Source organism: Gopherus evgoodei, chromosome 8 (assembly GCF_007399415.2).
Source record: "Gopherus evgoodei ecotype Sinaloan lineage chromosome 8, rGopEvg1_v1.p, whole genome shotgun sequence".
NCBI classification, from domain to species: domain Eukaryota; kingdom Metazoa; phylum Chordata; order Testudines; family Testudinidae; genus Gopherus; species Gopherus evgoodei.
The window spans coordinates 43,455,468-43,470,133 of record NC_044329.1 but is presented as its reverse complement, the minus strand read 5'-3'; the positions used below and the strand labels follow the sequence as shown (position 1 = coordinate 43,470,133).

The 14,666-nt window shown below is 49.9% G+C and overlaps 1 protein-coding gene across 5 annotated transcripts in view; it reads right to left on the bottom strand.

Moving 5' to 3' along the window:
• Nucleotides 1–7,938: 7,938 nt before the first annotated feature.
• ATF6 (activating transcription factor 6) overlaps nucleotides 7,939–14,666 on the bottom strand; it is a 347,497-nt gene continuing 340,769 nt past the window's right edge. For all 5 annotated transcript variants that reach the window (XM_030573857.1, XM_030573858.1, XM_030573860.1 and 2 more), the window contains one exon: nucleotides 7,939–12,908. In XM_030573857.1, the coding sequence (XP_030429717.1) occupies nucleotides 12,700–12,908 (209 nt within the window). In that variant the 3' untranslated portion in view covers nucleotides 7,939–12,699. The remainder of the gene's footprint in view (nucleotides 12,909–14,666) is intronic.

The window sequence follows — 14,666 nt, the reverse complement described above, 5'->3', positions numbered from 1 at the left end:
TTGAAAATTCACTTTCTTGGGATAAGCAGGTGCACAGGTCCCTGGGAACAGGCCCCCAGTCAGATGCTCCAGGCCTGGGCTTTGCTGGTGCCTTTGACAAGGATTTTACCCCTGGCACAATTTCCAGAACTGAGATTCAGGTGTAGGGTTTCCAAATGTTTATGCCTTTCAGGGCCAGGCACTTTTTCCCATGCTGCTGCAGGCAGCTCTCTCTGAACAGTGCTATGGGTGCAGGGCCTGAGAGGCCAGCCCCCACCTCAGGGCTGGGCACATACAGCCAGGGCAGATGGACTGTTATGTTTGCTGCCCATTGTCAGGGTATCCGGCAACCGGCGGCTAGGTCATCTGTATCCTGGGCCCAGGAAAAAGGTCCTGCAAAGGAGCACTGCTGGGCATGGAGCCCCTGGAGACACAAGTATGCTGTCCCTCAAGCTGCCAGGCTCAGCGTTAGCAGGCACCCTCCCCAGCCAGTTGCCCTGTGAACATCCTTAGATCAGCACTGATGCCAGCTATGAACAGGTGGCGGCTGCTGAACAGAGCACCTGCAGCATCCTCCCGTATCCTTCAGCAGAGCCTGAGCCACTCCCAGGGCCACAGGATAAGGAGAGGGAGCAGTGGCGAGCAGAGATGCACAGGACCACACACAGCATGGGTGCACAACTGGGGAACACATGCACACAAACAGGGAGTGGCAATGACACTGACTGCCGCCCCATACGTAGGCAGTGGCAGGATATCGGGCACCTCCCTGGGCAAGAAAGGCCCATTGGTGGCTGCTGCCATCTGCCTGCCCAGGAGCACCAGTTATTAGGCTTTTCCCCAAAGGAAGTAATCCCTGCCAGTCCTGTGCTGGCTGGCTGCCCAGGCAGTCCCATGGCACCCATGTGTCCCTGGGGCCACGCTGCACTAAATGAGACTGAGCCATGGCAGCAGCCAAGCACTAAGGCTCAATGTGACACCAACCCCCGTCCTTTTGTGCTGACACAGTCATCAAGGCCATGAGCTGAGCTGACAGTAGCCAGGGAATGATGCTAGGCTGGGGTGGGGGGGAAGGGACTGTAGCGTTGGCACAATCATTATGCAGAGGGGGCAGTCCCAGAAGGTGCAATATGGAACCTCAGTCCAGCCCTAAGAGTCCTTCATGAGAGTCCCCTGGAGACAGATTATGGCTGGACTCCCTCCCCACAGCAGAGTTGTCTGCTGCCAGCAAGGCCACAGGATGTACATCACCCCCTGCAATGAAACCCTCCTATGTGGCAGCCTCCCACCACTCTGCCTGGTCGTGGCTGGGGAGTCCAGGCCACAAGCTGGAAGAACACACCAGTAAGAGTGGTCCAGCATGCAAATGAGACAATGACTTTCCTAATTTACATGTGCTGCAAACAACACACCCACATTGGCTGATGATGCATGTGAAATTCCAGGCTCTCACCTGGGCAGTGCCAAGGGCAGGTGGGCTGAGGTGCTATGGCACTATGTGAGCCCATGCACTGCTTTCCAGAGCCTAGCACTACACTGGTTACATGGTCAGGCCCGGCGTGACTGACCCTGCTCCTGATGAGGTCATGTGTAGCTGTAATAGGTGGGCAAGGTCTGAGCAGGCTCCAGCTCTGCTCCCAGCATCGCACAGCCCTGGTTCCATCCCTGTCAGCCCTGCCATGGCAAGCAGAGATGCTGCCAGCTTTGCAGATAAAGCCCAAAACCCATTATCACCACATGTTCTGAGGAAAGTGGGGGTGAGGGAGAGAAGATTTGCTGCAGTACTTATATTCATAGTTGTCAAGGAACTTTGGGAAGCATCAAGGAGTTGCTCACAACTACTACAATAACTAGCATTACCTATATCCCTAACACTGTACCTAACCAGAGATACTATAGAAAAGAAGAGGGAAAAGACTGGAGCCATAACAACCCTTCATGAGTGAACAGTCGGGCTACTGGTGTTACTACACAAGGTACGGTGCAGCATGAAATATAAACACAGAACATGCATTTTAGCAACAGAAACCTGCTCTGAGTCGCCCACTCTCCTCTGTACAATCAACGTAAAACATGGACTTTTGCGCGCTGCATTTTCATTTTGGCTGAAACGTTCATTCTTGTCCCTCTTGCCCTCCTCTGGCCAAAGAGCCAGCACCCGAGCCCCACCCTCACCAAAATCACACTGAGATCAGGTGATGCATTCCTCTCTACAGAGATCGCTGTGCTGTACAGAGAAAAGGTCCACAGTGCAACTAGGCAAGTCCCATAATAACCCCAACAAGGCAGAGGGTATTTGGGACCCTCCATAATTGAGGGAGGAGGGAAAGGGAGGGAAGAATAAGGGGAGAGACTGACTCCACTGAGCTGAACTGCCAAAAAATCCCCCAAAAGTTAAAGACTTTCAAATAAGCTCTAATACTGACACCTCCCCTGCCCCTCCAGACACATACACACACCAGAGGTGAGGATCAAGCATATATTAATTCCAGAGTGTTGGGATTGGGGTGGGCATTGTGGGCTCCGTGTTTCTCCTGGTGAATGAGTGGGAGGGGAGATGGCTTTAGGTCCTGCAGGAATGGGGGGTGGGGATGGTTGTGTGGGCAGGGTGCAGGCCCAGGAAAGGTAGAGTGAGGCTCAAAGCCAAGGTGGCTCCATTGGGGGAGCAGGGCACATGGGGGTTTTGAAGGCCCAGGGGCTGGCTGGGGACATGGTGGCTCCAGACTCGGGGGTGGGGGCGGGAGCGGGAGTGTGTGTGTGAACAATGAGGTAAAATGTTGCTCACAGCCTGCCCCCACTCTGCCAAAGGGCAGGTGGTGACTCTCGGCTTGGGGGAACAGGGATCCTCCTGCTTGGGCTGAGCGGGTACCCTCTTCCCTGCACTTCCCCAGGCGCTGGGCAGGGGACACAGCAGGTGCACCGGAGGGGGTGTGTGCTCTGCCTCGACTACTCACTGTGCAAGGCAGGAGCTGATGGTGGCACAGAGGGAGCACTGCCCGGGGGCGCCAGTGGGGCAGGAGCAGCAGAGCAGTGGTGCTCCTGGGTGCACTCTCACTGTCCATCCCCAGCACTGCTGCTGTCACTGGAGGAGGCAGCGAGTGAGATGTGGGCCTATGCTGGGGGCATAGCTGCTTGCTGCCACCTACTGCCGGCTCTCTGCCACGATCCTCGTGCAGTGCCTCCTTGCCCGCCAGCCTACCTGCTTGGCCCCAACTGTTTCGGTGCCTTTGAAGGCAGCAACTGGACTTTGGGTGTCTGGTCAGTGTTTCAAAAACCAGACACTTGGCAATGCTATCTCCCATGCTGCATGCGTGACAGATAAGGCTGGCCACTGACACTCCTCCCCTGCAGCTAATGGGCTCCCTGAGCCCCTCCCCCTCTTGCAATGAGAGCTGAAGGAGGAGCAAAGAGCCAGGTCTGCGGACAAGGCAGGGAGTTGGGCAGGTGTGAGGGAGATGGCTGCTGTTGTGGACAGGGGAAGCACTCGAGGGGGGCTAGGAATTACAAAAGACTCTCACAGCAGCCCTGCCCCAGCCAGGAACATGGCTCTCCACCTTCAAGAGCTGCCTGTTCCCTCAGCCTGGCCAGGAGACAGGCAGGAGCAGCTCCTGAGTCCCACTCCACATCCTGCCCCTTGGGTGCTCAGGAAGCAGGACGGACTGTGGAACAGCAGATTTCCTTTTTGGGCCTCCTCCTTACCCAGAACATATTGGGCTCAGCTGACAATCTGGCCCCACCCAGCATCTACAGATCTGGGGCCACTTAAAAAGGGAAGGGCTCCTGGCAATCTGGTTTGGCAGTACTTTGTGTTGCCCTTACACACACAGCTCTGAGCGCAAGCTCCCCGCACCGGGGTTTTGTTCTAGCACAGCTGTAAGCGGGGGAAACCACGGGCTTCTGGCAGCTTGTGCCCATCACATGCTCCATATTGATGCAAATATGCAGTGCCCTGCTCTGTGGTAAAGGAAGCTGGAAGGATTGGTCAGCAAGTCTTTACTGAGCCAGTGCCTGCCCATGGGAGGCTGGTGCTGCTGGAGGTGCCATCTCCTGAATGAAGTGTAAGCCATGACCTTTTGTGGCCATCTGATGATCCAAGACATTTTAAACAGCTAAAGCCCTGGTGCCTGACCCAATTCCAGCTGAGTAACTCCAGCTTGTCTCTCCAAATTCTCCATGGCACTTGTTCACCTTCTGTCCTAAACTCTTGTGTCACATTGCTGTTAATGTTGGTTTCCCCCACACTGGAGGTGGCTTCATCTCAGCAGCAGGTCAAGTGATCCTTATTTGTAGCTGAGTTTGAAAAATACATTAGGATCCTTTGGGCTGAGAGATGCTCATTCTTATTCCTGGAATTGGCCTGAATGCTCACACCTTGCAGACAGCCACCTTGGTTCTTATTTTCTCAGAGCACCAGTAGGGACAGGACGCATACATATGAAACTTGTTGATGGCCCTTAAGCACTGCTCTGAGAATTGTCACAGGAGTGATGAAGGCAACACCTATAGTCTAGCTCTCCACCCTCGCGCACACTTTACCACCATCCCTCCGAAGACCAGCAGCAATAATACAAGAATATGACCATATGATAACCCGGACATACCCATCTATGAAAATGCCACCTTAAGTATCAGAACCCCTTCTGATTAGCTCTTAAAACCTCGGGATTGTCACCAAAGGACAAGTGGCAGAGGCTATGGGCAAATAGTGGGTTCAAGAATCAAGATCTGATCATGAATCCTACAGCCCAATCACCTGGGTTCACTGTGGCACATAAAATCCAGGACTTCCCACAGGCACTGCAAATACCTACTACACAAATGTGGAACATCTAGTGACTGACGGAGATTGGAGCTGCAGCTGGGTGTTGGAAAAGGGATTGGGAGGGCCTCAGCTAGCTCAGGGTGACATACTGGTAATTCTGGACACTTACACTAAGTGTGCACGCTTCCCCAGTTGACGCTTATGTGAGACACAGTTGCACTCTCCATTCACGTAAGCCATTTGCTGGCAGAGGGTCAAAGCAGCAGAAAGGAGTTGGGCTGTGCATTCAGGTTCCACAGGAACCTAAAGAAAACTGACAAACCAGCCGAACTTCTCCCCCATATCTGGTCACATTCTTCTGAGACTCCTAGACTGCTCCAGAGTGATACTGCTAGACCAGAATAACGGGAGCTCTGTCCCTCTGGACAGGCAGATCTCACTGACAAAAGAGGGTGAAGTATCATGGCTTCCTCAGGCCCATGAGAAAGAACGATAGAGCTCTGGAAAAGGGCAACATTCAGATCCTTGCAGCAGGAGAACTGGCTGGCATGTCTGGGGCTGAGGGCCTGTTTAACACCAAGGAGGACACAAAAATTCAGAGATTTAAAAGCACATCTGTAAAAGTGCACAGCAGAACCTGCATACACAGCCCCCTAACACAATGGGGAGGAGCACGCTAGCTGAGGAGTAACCCAGCCAAAGGGAAGACGCGCATGAGGAGATGGCATCCTGTCCTGGAAAAGACTCTATGCGCTAGGTCAGCGTTTCTCAAACTTCATTGCACTGTGACCACTTTCTGATAACAAAAAATACTATATGACCCTAGGAAGGGGAACCAAAGCCTGAGCAGCACCACCCCAGGTGGTGTGGGGGAGAGAGCCAAAGCTCCGCCACCGAAAACAGGGGAGTGTGGGTGGAAGGGGGGCAAAACTGAAACTTGAGAGCTTCAGCCATGGATGTGTGTGTAGGGGTGTAACCTGAGCTCAGCTGCCCAGGGCTGAAGCAGAAACCTGAGCCCTGCCACCCAGGGCTGAAGCAATTATTTGGCACCCAGACTTTGGCTTCAGGCCCAGGCCCCAGCAAGTCTAACACCAGCCCTGGAGACCCTATTAAAACAGGGTTGCGACCCAGTTTGAGAACCTCTGCTCTAGATACCATAACCCAACAGGATGTGCTGCTGCAGGAGGCTGAAAATCAAATAGCATCATAGAATCATAGAATATCAGGGTTGGAAGGGACCTCAGGAGGTCATCTAGTCCAATCCCCTGCTCAAAGCAGGATCAAGCCCCAACTAAATCATCCCAGCCAGGGCTTTGTCAAGCCTGACCGTTAAAACCTCTAAGGAAGGAGATTCCACCACCTCCCTAGGTAACCCATTCCAGTGCTTCACCGCCCTCCCAGTGAAAAAGTGTTTCCTAATATCCAACCTAAACTTCCCCACTGCAACTTGAGACCATTACTCCTTGTTCTGTCATCAGGTACCACTGAGAACAGTCTAGATCCGTCCTCTTTGGAACCCCCTTTCAGGTAGTTGAAAGCAGCTATCAAATCCCCCCTCATTCTTCTCTTCTGCAGACTAAATAATCCAAGTTCCCTCAGCCTCTCCTCATAAATCATGTGCTCCAGCCCCCTAATCCTCTCTCCGCTGGACTCTCTCCAATTTTTCCATACCCTTCTTTTAGTGTGGGGCCCAAAACTGGACACAGTACTCTAGATGAGGCCTCACCAATGTTGAATAGAGGGAAATGATGACGTCCCTTGATCTGCTGGCAATGCTCCTACTTATACCACCCCTAATGTCGTTAGCCTTCTTGGCAACAAGGGCACACTGTTGACTCATATCCAGCTTCTCATCCACTGTAACCCCTAGGTCCTTTTCTGCAGAACTGCTGCCTAGCCACTCGGTCCCTAGTCTGTAGCAGTGCATGGGATTCTTCTGTACTAAGTGCAGGACTCTGCACTTGTCCTTGTTAAACCTCATCAGATTTCTTTTGGCCCAATCCTCTAACTTGTCTAGGTTCCTCTGTATCCTATCCCTACCCTCCAATGTGTCAGCTGCAAACTTGCTGCGGGTGCGATCGATCCTCCAGATCATTAAGAATCATATTGAGCAAAACTGGCCCCAGGACGGACCCTTGGGATGCTCCGCTTCATACCGGCTGCCAACTAGACATGGAGCCATTGATCACTACCCGTAGAGCCCGACGATCTAGCCAGCTTTCTATCCACCTTATAGTCCAGGGGTAGGCAACCTATGGCATGAGTGCCAAAGGCGGCACGCAAGCTGATTTTCAGTGGCACTCACACTGCCCAGGTCCTGGTCACCGATCCGGGGGGCTCTGCATTTTAATTTAATTTTAAATGAAGCTTCTTAAACATTTTAAAAGCCTTATTTACTTTACATACAACAATAGTTTAGTTAAATATTATATACTTATAGAAAGAGACCTTCTAAAAATGTTAAAATGTATTACTGGCACATAAAACCTTAAATTAGAATGAATAAATGAAGACTCAACACATTGCTTCTGAAAGGTTGCCAACCCGTTATAGTCCATTCATCCAGCCCATACTTCTTTAACTAGCTGGCAAGAATACTATGGGAGACCATATCAAAAGCTGTGCTAAAGTCAAGGAATAACGTGTCCATATAGCAGCAGGAGTGGGTTAAAAAATAGCTGAACAAAGTGTCTTGTGTTGTTTCACTGGCAAGTCAGACTGGTTCCCGGTTCCAACCATTATCGATATTACAATGTAGGGAACTTATAATCCGCCAACCCTCTAACCACAGCCATTGAAACAAGTGGTGGATTACCTACAGACACATTAGTAGCAATCAGACCTTTAGGGCTTAACCCCAGCTACTCTCCCTTCCTTCCCTCACCTAGTATTACACAGCTACAAAACTTGGGCTTCCCCCCTTCTTCTGCAGCATCAAGTCCTGGGTTTTCAAACTGGTGAGGACTAGACATGCCAGTTGGTCTCCTCTGCTGTGGCCGCTCCGCTACTCTCCAGCCCTGCCTCAGGGGACAGAATTCCATTGGAAAGATTTGGCCTACTCAGAGCAAAGAGTAGAACCTATGTGCTAAAGCTTCATTCAAGTCCTGGAGGTGACCAGAATTCAACTGGTTTCCTCCCTCCATCGGTGGAGAATTTCTCTGCTCTTCATTCTCTCATTTCAGAAATGGAAATAGATATAAAAACAAAGTTTAAAAATGATTTTATTTCCTCTTGTTACAAACACAGATGGACTCATTTATGAGAATGAGATAAAGTTGTTTTTTCTGCATACAGTGATCCCACATATCATTTAAAAGCAAAATCAGAGCAGTCTCATCCCCTATCCCCCAAACAGGATTTTATTCTGAGGTTCTAAAAATAATCAGGTAAGAATAGCCTTGTTCCATCCATTTTATGAACTTTCCAGGATGTGCTGCACAGTCCATGCCGTGCTAGGCTGCCTTTGCTGGCTTGAGTCAGGCCCTCTCAGTGCTGAGGTTTGCCTGGGGGGTCAACTGCAGGACTGGGTCTATGGATCTAGAGCTGGATTTGAAGCTTTAGGAAGTGCATGGGAGCTCAGCGTGTGAAGAGCCTGCTATACCAGGCTCATGACTTAGTTACTGTCTTTCCAAGATAGAAAGTCCCAAATCTGGTCACTGTTGGGGATGGTGCTAGGGTGTCATGGGCTGAGTCGGAAAAAGGCAGTGCTAGCAAGGGGGCAGCACTACTTTAGACAAGGCACAGGCATTTTTACTATTGTGTGGCCTGCTCCCTGGTCAGCAAGGGATACACAAACGGAGTCCCTGATGCTCCCAGCTGTCTCTAGTCCATGGGGACCAGGATCTCTGTAGCGCTCATTTGAATACATGCTTACCACAGTTGTTGCAAAATCCTACTGAAATCTCATTTTGTTTAGGAGAGTATGAATAATCAGATTCTTCAGAGTGCGGAGTTTTGGTCCAAGAGGACATGCTGGTGGTCTGTAAGGCTGGGGAAATCAGACTGTGAGGGACAAATCCATTTATTTTAGGCCAAAATTAAGATTTGGATTTGTTTAAAAGTGTTTTGCAAAATGTAATAGAAATATTTCAGCAAAATTAAAACAACACATCAAGTAAAACAGTTCTTAGGGTGATTTAAATATTTCCCTGTAGTGACAGAAACACAGACATCAGCACTGCACTGGAAATGGGAGCCTGAAAGTGACACTGACATGAAAGTGAACAGCGGGATTCAAAACAGTGATGAGGGTTATATAAATAAGTTCCTGAATAGATTTGCTTTCACCATCTAAGGTGAGTGAAGGGAAAAACAGAGCATCAGAATGAAAAGGGTGATTAAAAGCAGTTCACTTTAATAATCTGAGGTATCAGTAACCCAGGAAAGGTGTGTTCTTAAGCAAGATGATGCTATTTTTATCTTGGCCATCCCTTCAAATATAATCTAACTACTCACAATCGAGGTGCCCAAATTAATGAGTTGAACTCTGCAATTTAACCTGCGCAATCAACCCTTAAGGACTCTAGATTGGCATGCAGTGTTCTTGCTGTCTGCTCTAACGCCACTGATTTTCACAATGAGATTTGCAGTCAAAGTGTGGAAGCCATTCAGATGAGCTTAACAGAGAGTTTAATGGTTAAGATATTTAAATATCACCAGAGTCTAGTACATCCTTAGAAACACACACATCTTTCATCACAGATTTCATCACACTTGCCAAGAGTTGGATCCCTTCAATGATATGTGGTGTCAGAATGCTGGTAAAGGAAGGTTAATATAATTGCGAAGTAAATGCTTTTAAACAGATGTTCCTCCTGGATTGTTACAGCATCCACCCTCAGCTGTACGTCTGCAGAACCCATTGTAAGCACTGGTGCAAAACACACGAGTACAAGAACTGGAACAAGGTGTCTGCACCCCTTCCCCTCTCAGAAGGTAAACGGTGGTCACTGTCCTGAAAGTCAGCACCACTAGCCCTAAAATGTAAAGTGCCATCAGCTGGGAAGTTTGAATATGCTCTCCCGAGCACCCACAAAAAGCCACAGCAAACTTGCAAAATCCCACACTGTAAAAGTAACCCCTGCCTCATCCCCTGCTCTGTCTCCTGTCATATCCCGTTAGTTAGTGTGCCTCTAGGCTACCATCTTGGTTCTCCTGCCAGTTCACACAGCCAGTGGGTACAAGGCTAGTGTAAGCCACATCTTACAGTCACCAACATTCCAGGTATTCTTATTTGTAAAGCAATGGACTCCTATTGCCTGCAGGCATTACTTTGGAGCACTGGAAAAGTGGTCACTGTGTAGCAGAAGAGAGTGGTTCCTTGCTATGGAGGTATTCACCTCTGCTGGTAGCTCTGTTTTTTGTAGCTGGTGCCCAATTCCTCACCCATTTTAGAGGGGCATTTCTCTGCCCTGCTGCCCAGTTCTCATTCAGCTGTCTGGCCTGTAACTTGCAATGCAGCTTGGGCTACTCAAAGGCATTGGCCTCCAGCTCTAAGGAGCCCATGCTCCATTACAAACTAGGACACACACAAGTGAAAGGGACCCCATGAGATTGAAGAACCACTAGCATAAAATTAACATCCCATAACAGGAAGTACAAGAAATAGCTCAGCTGACTGATTTCTTCTTGCTAGATTTGCCTAGCTTGGATCAGGACCAGGCTGCTCAGACATGGCATTTAAAAAATAAAAATCCCACATTGCCTAAAATACATCGTAGTGACTCTAAACACACACAGGAGCTGGCTGGGACGCTGCCTGCACAGCACAGTTGCCAACTTTCACATGGTAAATAAGCACCCTGACTTTCACAATAAGCCAAAAATCAAGCTAATCCCATTTTAAAACAAGCCAAAACCCTAAGAGCCCCAACACTCTATGTGACTAGATCCCCCGGCCTGCAGTCTGGGACTGTGGTGGGCCCACTGTGCACCCCCGACTCTCCCCCCCTTGCCCCTGCTTGCCGGGAGCCGATCAAAAAAAAAGAACCAACAAGCTCTAATAAGCAACAAGCAAAACAAGCCACAAACCAAAAACTAGCCAACGAGCAACTCACAAGCCAATTAAGTCAAAAACAAGCCCAATTTCTGCTTTTTTCCCACAGGTTTGGCATGTCTGCTCCATAGTGATGGGGCCTGGGAGCCCCATACAGCTCTGTTCTAGACCAGCCCCATGTTGTCCAGCAGCTAGGTGGCAGACAGGACCTTTCTCTGGTGAGCTAGGGCCGCTCATGTCTGATCTCATGATTCATACCATGGCAGATGATGTAGCAGTCACTCTCTCGCAAGTCAAAGATGCCCCACAAGGTGCAGGTGAGGCAGTGTGCCGGCTCTTTAAAAAAACACTGTGAACCAACACGCTGTGCTCACAAAGGGCACAAAGGAAGGTTCATTGTTAAAACATTTTGTGTATTTTTCCCCAAATCTCTCTTTTAAGGAAGCGTCTGCAGTTTGTTTCTACAGATAGCTTGGCTTTCTCCAGGGAGCAAATGATCCAAGGATAATGCCGGCTTCTGCGCTAGGAAGGGGACTCAGCATGCTAAGGGGACAAAGCTTTTCTCAATCACGAGAATGTTTTAAAAATGCTATTCATTTCCCACAAGGTGCTAGCACAAATTTCCCTAGCAAGGAATCAAATGGCAGGAATTCCCTTCTACTGGTGAGAAGAGTGCGTGTGCCTGGAGAGCGAGGAACTGCACTGTGTGGCCAGAAATGGAGGGTGCTGCATGGAATGGGATTCCAGGGCAATACATTCAGACTGAGCAGCCAGAGAAAGTTTGTAGTGGTGACAACTATTAGACTAGAATAATCCCCACCATGTCCTGTGCACTGCAGGAAGTTAGACTGGGGAAATCTTAAAATCTAGCCCAAATCCAGTCCCTATTCTTCCTCCATGAGGGCAGCGGCTCTGCAAGCAGCAGAGCTGGTTTGGCTCTGTGGGGGACGATTCCAGGGGGCAGTGCAGTGTGTTCCTGCTCTGGACATGCAGAGCTCAGCTTTGCAGTGGTTCCTGCGTGGAGCCACTCCTCTTCTTGCCTACAGGGGGAATCATAGAGGCCAAGCCAGCTGTTCCTTTCTCCCATCCTGGTACCTGGCACTAAGTACAGAGCAGAGTGTGAGCAGAATCGTTCACTGCGCACAGTTCCAGACAAAAGCTGCAGCCCACTTCTGCACAGGTACAGGACATGTTGCTTCTAGGGCACCCCATGTCTCACTGCCCCCTCCACAGTTAAACTTGCCCATTCTTCTCTTGCCCTGTTTGCTAACATGCATGAGTGTAAATAAATAAATACTGCGACTCTGGACTTCTACCAGAGCCTCCCTCCACAAGACCCCCAGCTCTCCAAAAACAGCAGCTAATCAAACCTCAGAACCCCATCCTTTGTGAGGTAGGGCAGGGGTTAGCCCCAATTTACAAATGGGGACACTGAAATACAGGTCAAGGAAGTTATCCAGATCATACAGCAGGTAAGGCTGTGTCCTCCTGGCTGGCTACCAGGCCATATTGCCACTCCCAGACATCACCACCCATCTGCTCAGCTTTCTTCGCCTGCCTGCCCTGTACCTGCAGGATGTCTGTTCACTTGCTGTCATTACCAGTATGATGTCAAACACTGCCCAGGGCCATCATGGGACGTATCTGACAGAGGAAGAGGCTAGGTAGGGTGCACCAGCAAGGCTGGGAAGGCAACGGGCAGGGCAGTGTCATAGGGTTCTGGTAAAATGTTCCACTTGAAGAGGAGTATCAGTGCTGGAATTATGCCTGGGCTGAGCCTCTGCAGTTCTAGGAGTCCTGGAAAGGACAAACTAACTGCAAGTGGTAGGGCCTAGTGCTGGATCTGGGTATCCCCAGCTGTTTACCTAGTAATAGTGATAGTCGTGAATGCTCAATTTGTATCACCAAACATTTCTGCCTCCTTGCTGAGGCTCAGAGACTGCAGCTGTGAGGCTTCTGGGAGCTACTGCAGTGATTCCACAATTGCTCTCATGGGGTGGGCTGTCTCAGGGACGGTGGGAGCAGCGCTATAGAAGCGGTTGGTCTGATTTCCTTGCTCTTCTCGAAGGTATCGGGGTATGGAGGAGCTTTTGATATGCAGAATCCTGGTGTCCATCACTTCACAGTCTATCTGCATCATCACCTCATAGTCCTGCCCATTTATCACATTCTCTGCAAAAGGAAAGAGTAGCATTAGCACCTCAGCAGCATCTCTTTTCTGGTATGTTGGCTTGAAGTTTGGGAAAACCCTTTGAAACCAGGATATAAAGATACTTTCTAAGGCCTTTGGACCCAAAGAGTTTTCATAAACCACGTTCATGCAGCCACCTCTGGGGTGTGTAAGGCCCAGGGAGTCTTGAATCCGGGCCTGAAGAGCTGTCAGCAGGGCCGGCTTCAGGGTTTGGCCACCCCAAACAGCCAAAAAAAAAAAAAAAAAAAAAAGCCACAATCGAGATCTGCGGCAATTCAGTGGGAAGTCCTTCGCGGGAGTGAGGGACCCTCCGCCGAATTGCTGCCAAATACGTGAAAGTGCCACCCCTCTCTGGAGTTGCCGCCCCAAGCACCTGCTTGATTAGCTGGTGCCTGGATCCAGCCCTGGCTGTCAGGCAGCAGACACCTCTATGCTATCCTCCAGCAGCAGCTATAACCAGCTTGTGTCCACAACCTGCTGTGGACACAGTCCATGGGAAGTATTGCCTCAAGGGGTCTAATATGCCACAGCTCTATGGCTCCAGATTGGCTCCCTGCCCTGTATAAGCCCAAGGGGATTCCAGGAAGTGTCCTGGCAACAGTGGGGATCTCTTGTAGCTCCCACGACCTTCTGGTTTTGATCTTGCTTGATTTGGACCTTGTCTCCTGACCCCTCACTCAGACTCTGATCCTTGGTACCAAGCTCAGACTGGAACCTGACTAAGAACTCCTCTGCTAGTCTCAGCCTCCAGTCTGATCCTGCTCTGACTGCCCTTGTTAGGATCCTGACAGGGTGGGAGCATCAATCACTCAGCACACTCCATGTCAGTGACATGATAATGAGGGGAAATTTTGGCCATTGACATTAGGGCATAACCCCTCTTCTTACAAAAATGCCATAGAGAGTTGGTCCAATCAAAGATATTCCTTCCCCCACCTTGTCTCTTCAATATCCTGGGACCAATACGGCTACAACAACACTGCAAACAAAACATGCCATAGGCATTTCCATGACCATGCAGAGTAGAAAGGAGCTCAGATGATTAAGGCTCATCATTATCTGAATGGTCACAGGACCTAGGGAGCCTCATGGCTGAGAAATCCCCAGCTCTGCAGCTAGCCAATCCTATATAACAACACTGTTCACTCATGGTCTTTAACAGAGATGGAAAGTTTGGGCATTCCTGTCTGGCCTTTTGGGCTGCCCATTGTAGAGAGAGAGGCCAGTTCCAAAGCCTAGGCCTTGTGGGGCCTCGGCGCAGGGTCCATCTCTAAGCTCTGGGCAGTGGCTATAACTGGATATGTGCTACATATGCTCATTTGCCTTTGGGGACAATAGCACTACTTGAAAAATGTTTTAGCATAAAACTCAGGGACAGGATGAGAGAACAAGTTACCATTTCAGCTGGGACTATAATCCTCTGCCCTGCACCAACCCTTGCAGTCAAACACCCTGCCAGGCCCTGAACCCACAGCACTTCCATTGCCTAGAGAGCCTGTATGTTCGCAGAGAGGGGCTAGGCTCTGAGCTGACTGGGGAATGCGATCAGTGGGGTGCTTACTGTCCAGAGTTTAAAGGCTGATGTGGAGGTGGGGGTGGGGGGGGAGAAGGACATCTGAGTCATTGAAAACAAAGCCAGTGTCTCTGAGGATCTCTTAGGTTTTTGCCTTTGGAGCTAGGAGCTCTAAAGTAGTCAGCTGAGTTTGCTTTCTGTGTCTCAAGATGGAAGATTGTGCAAT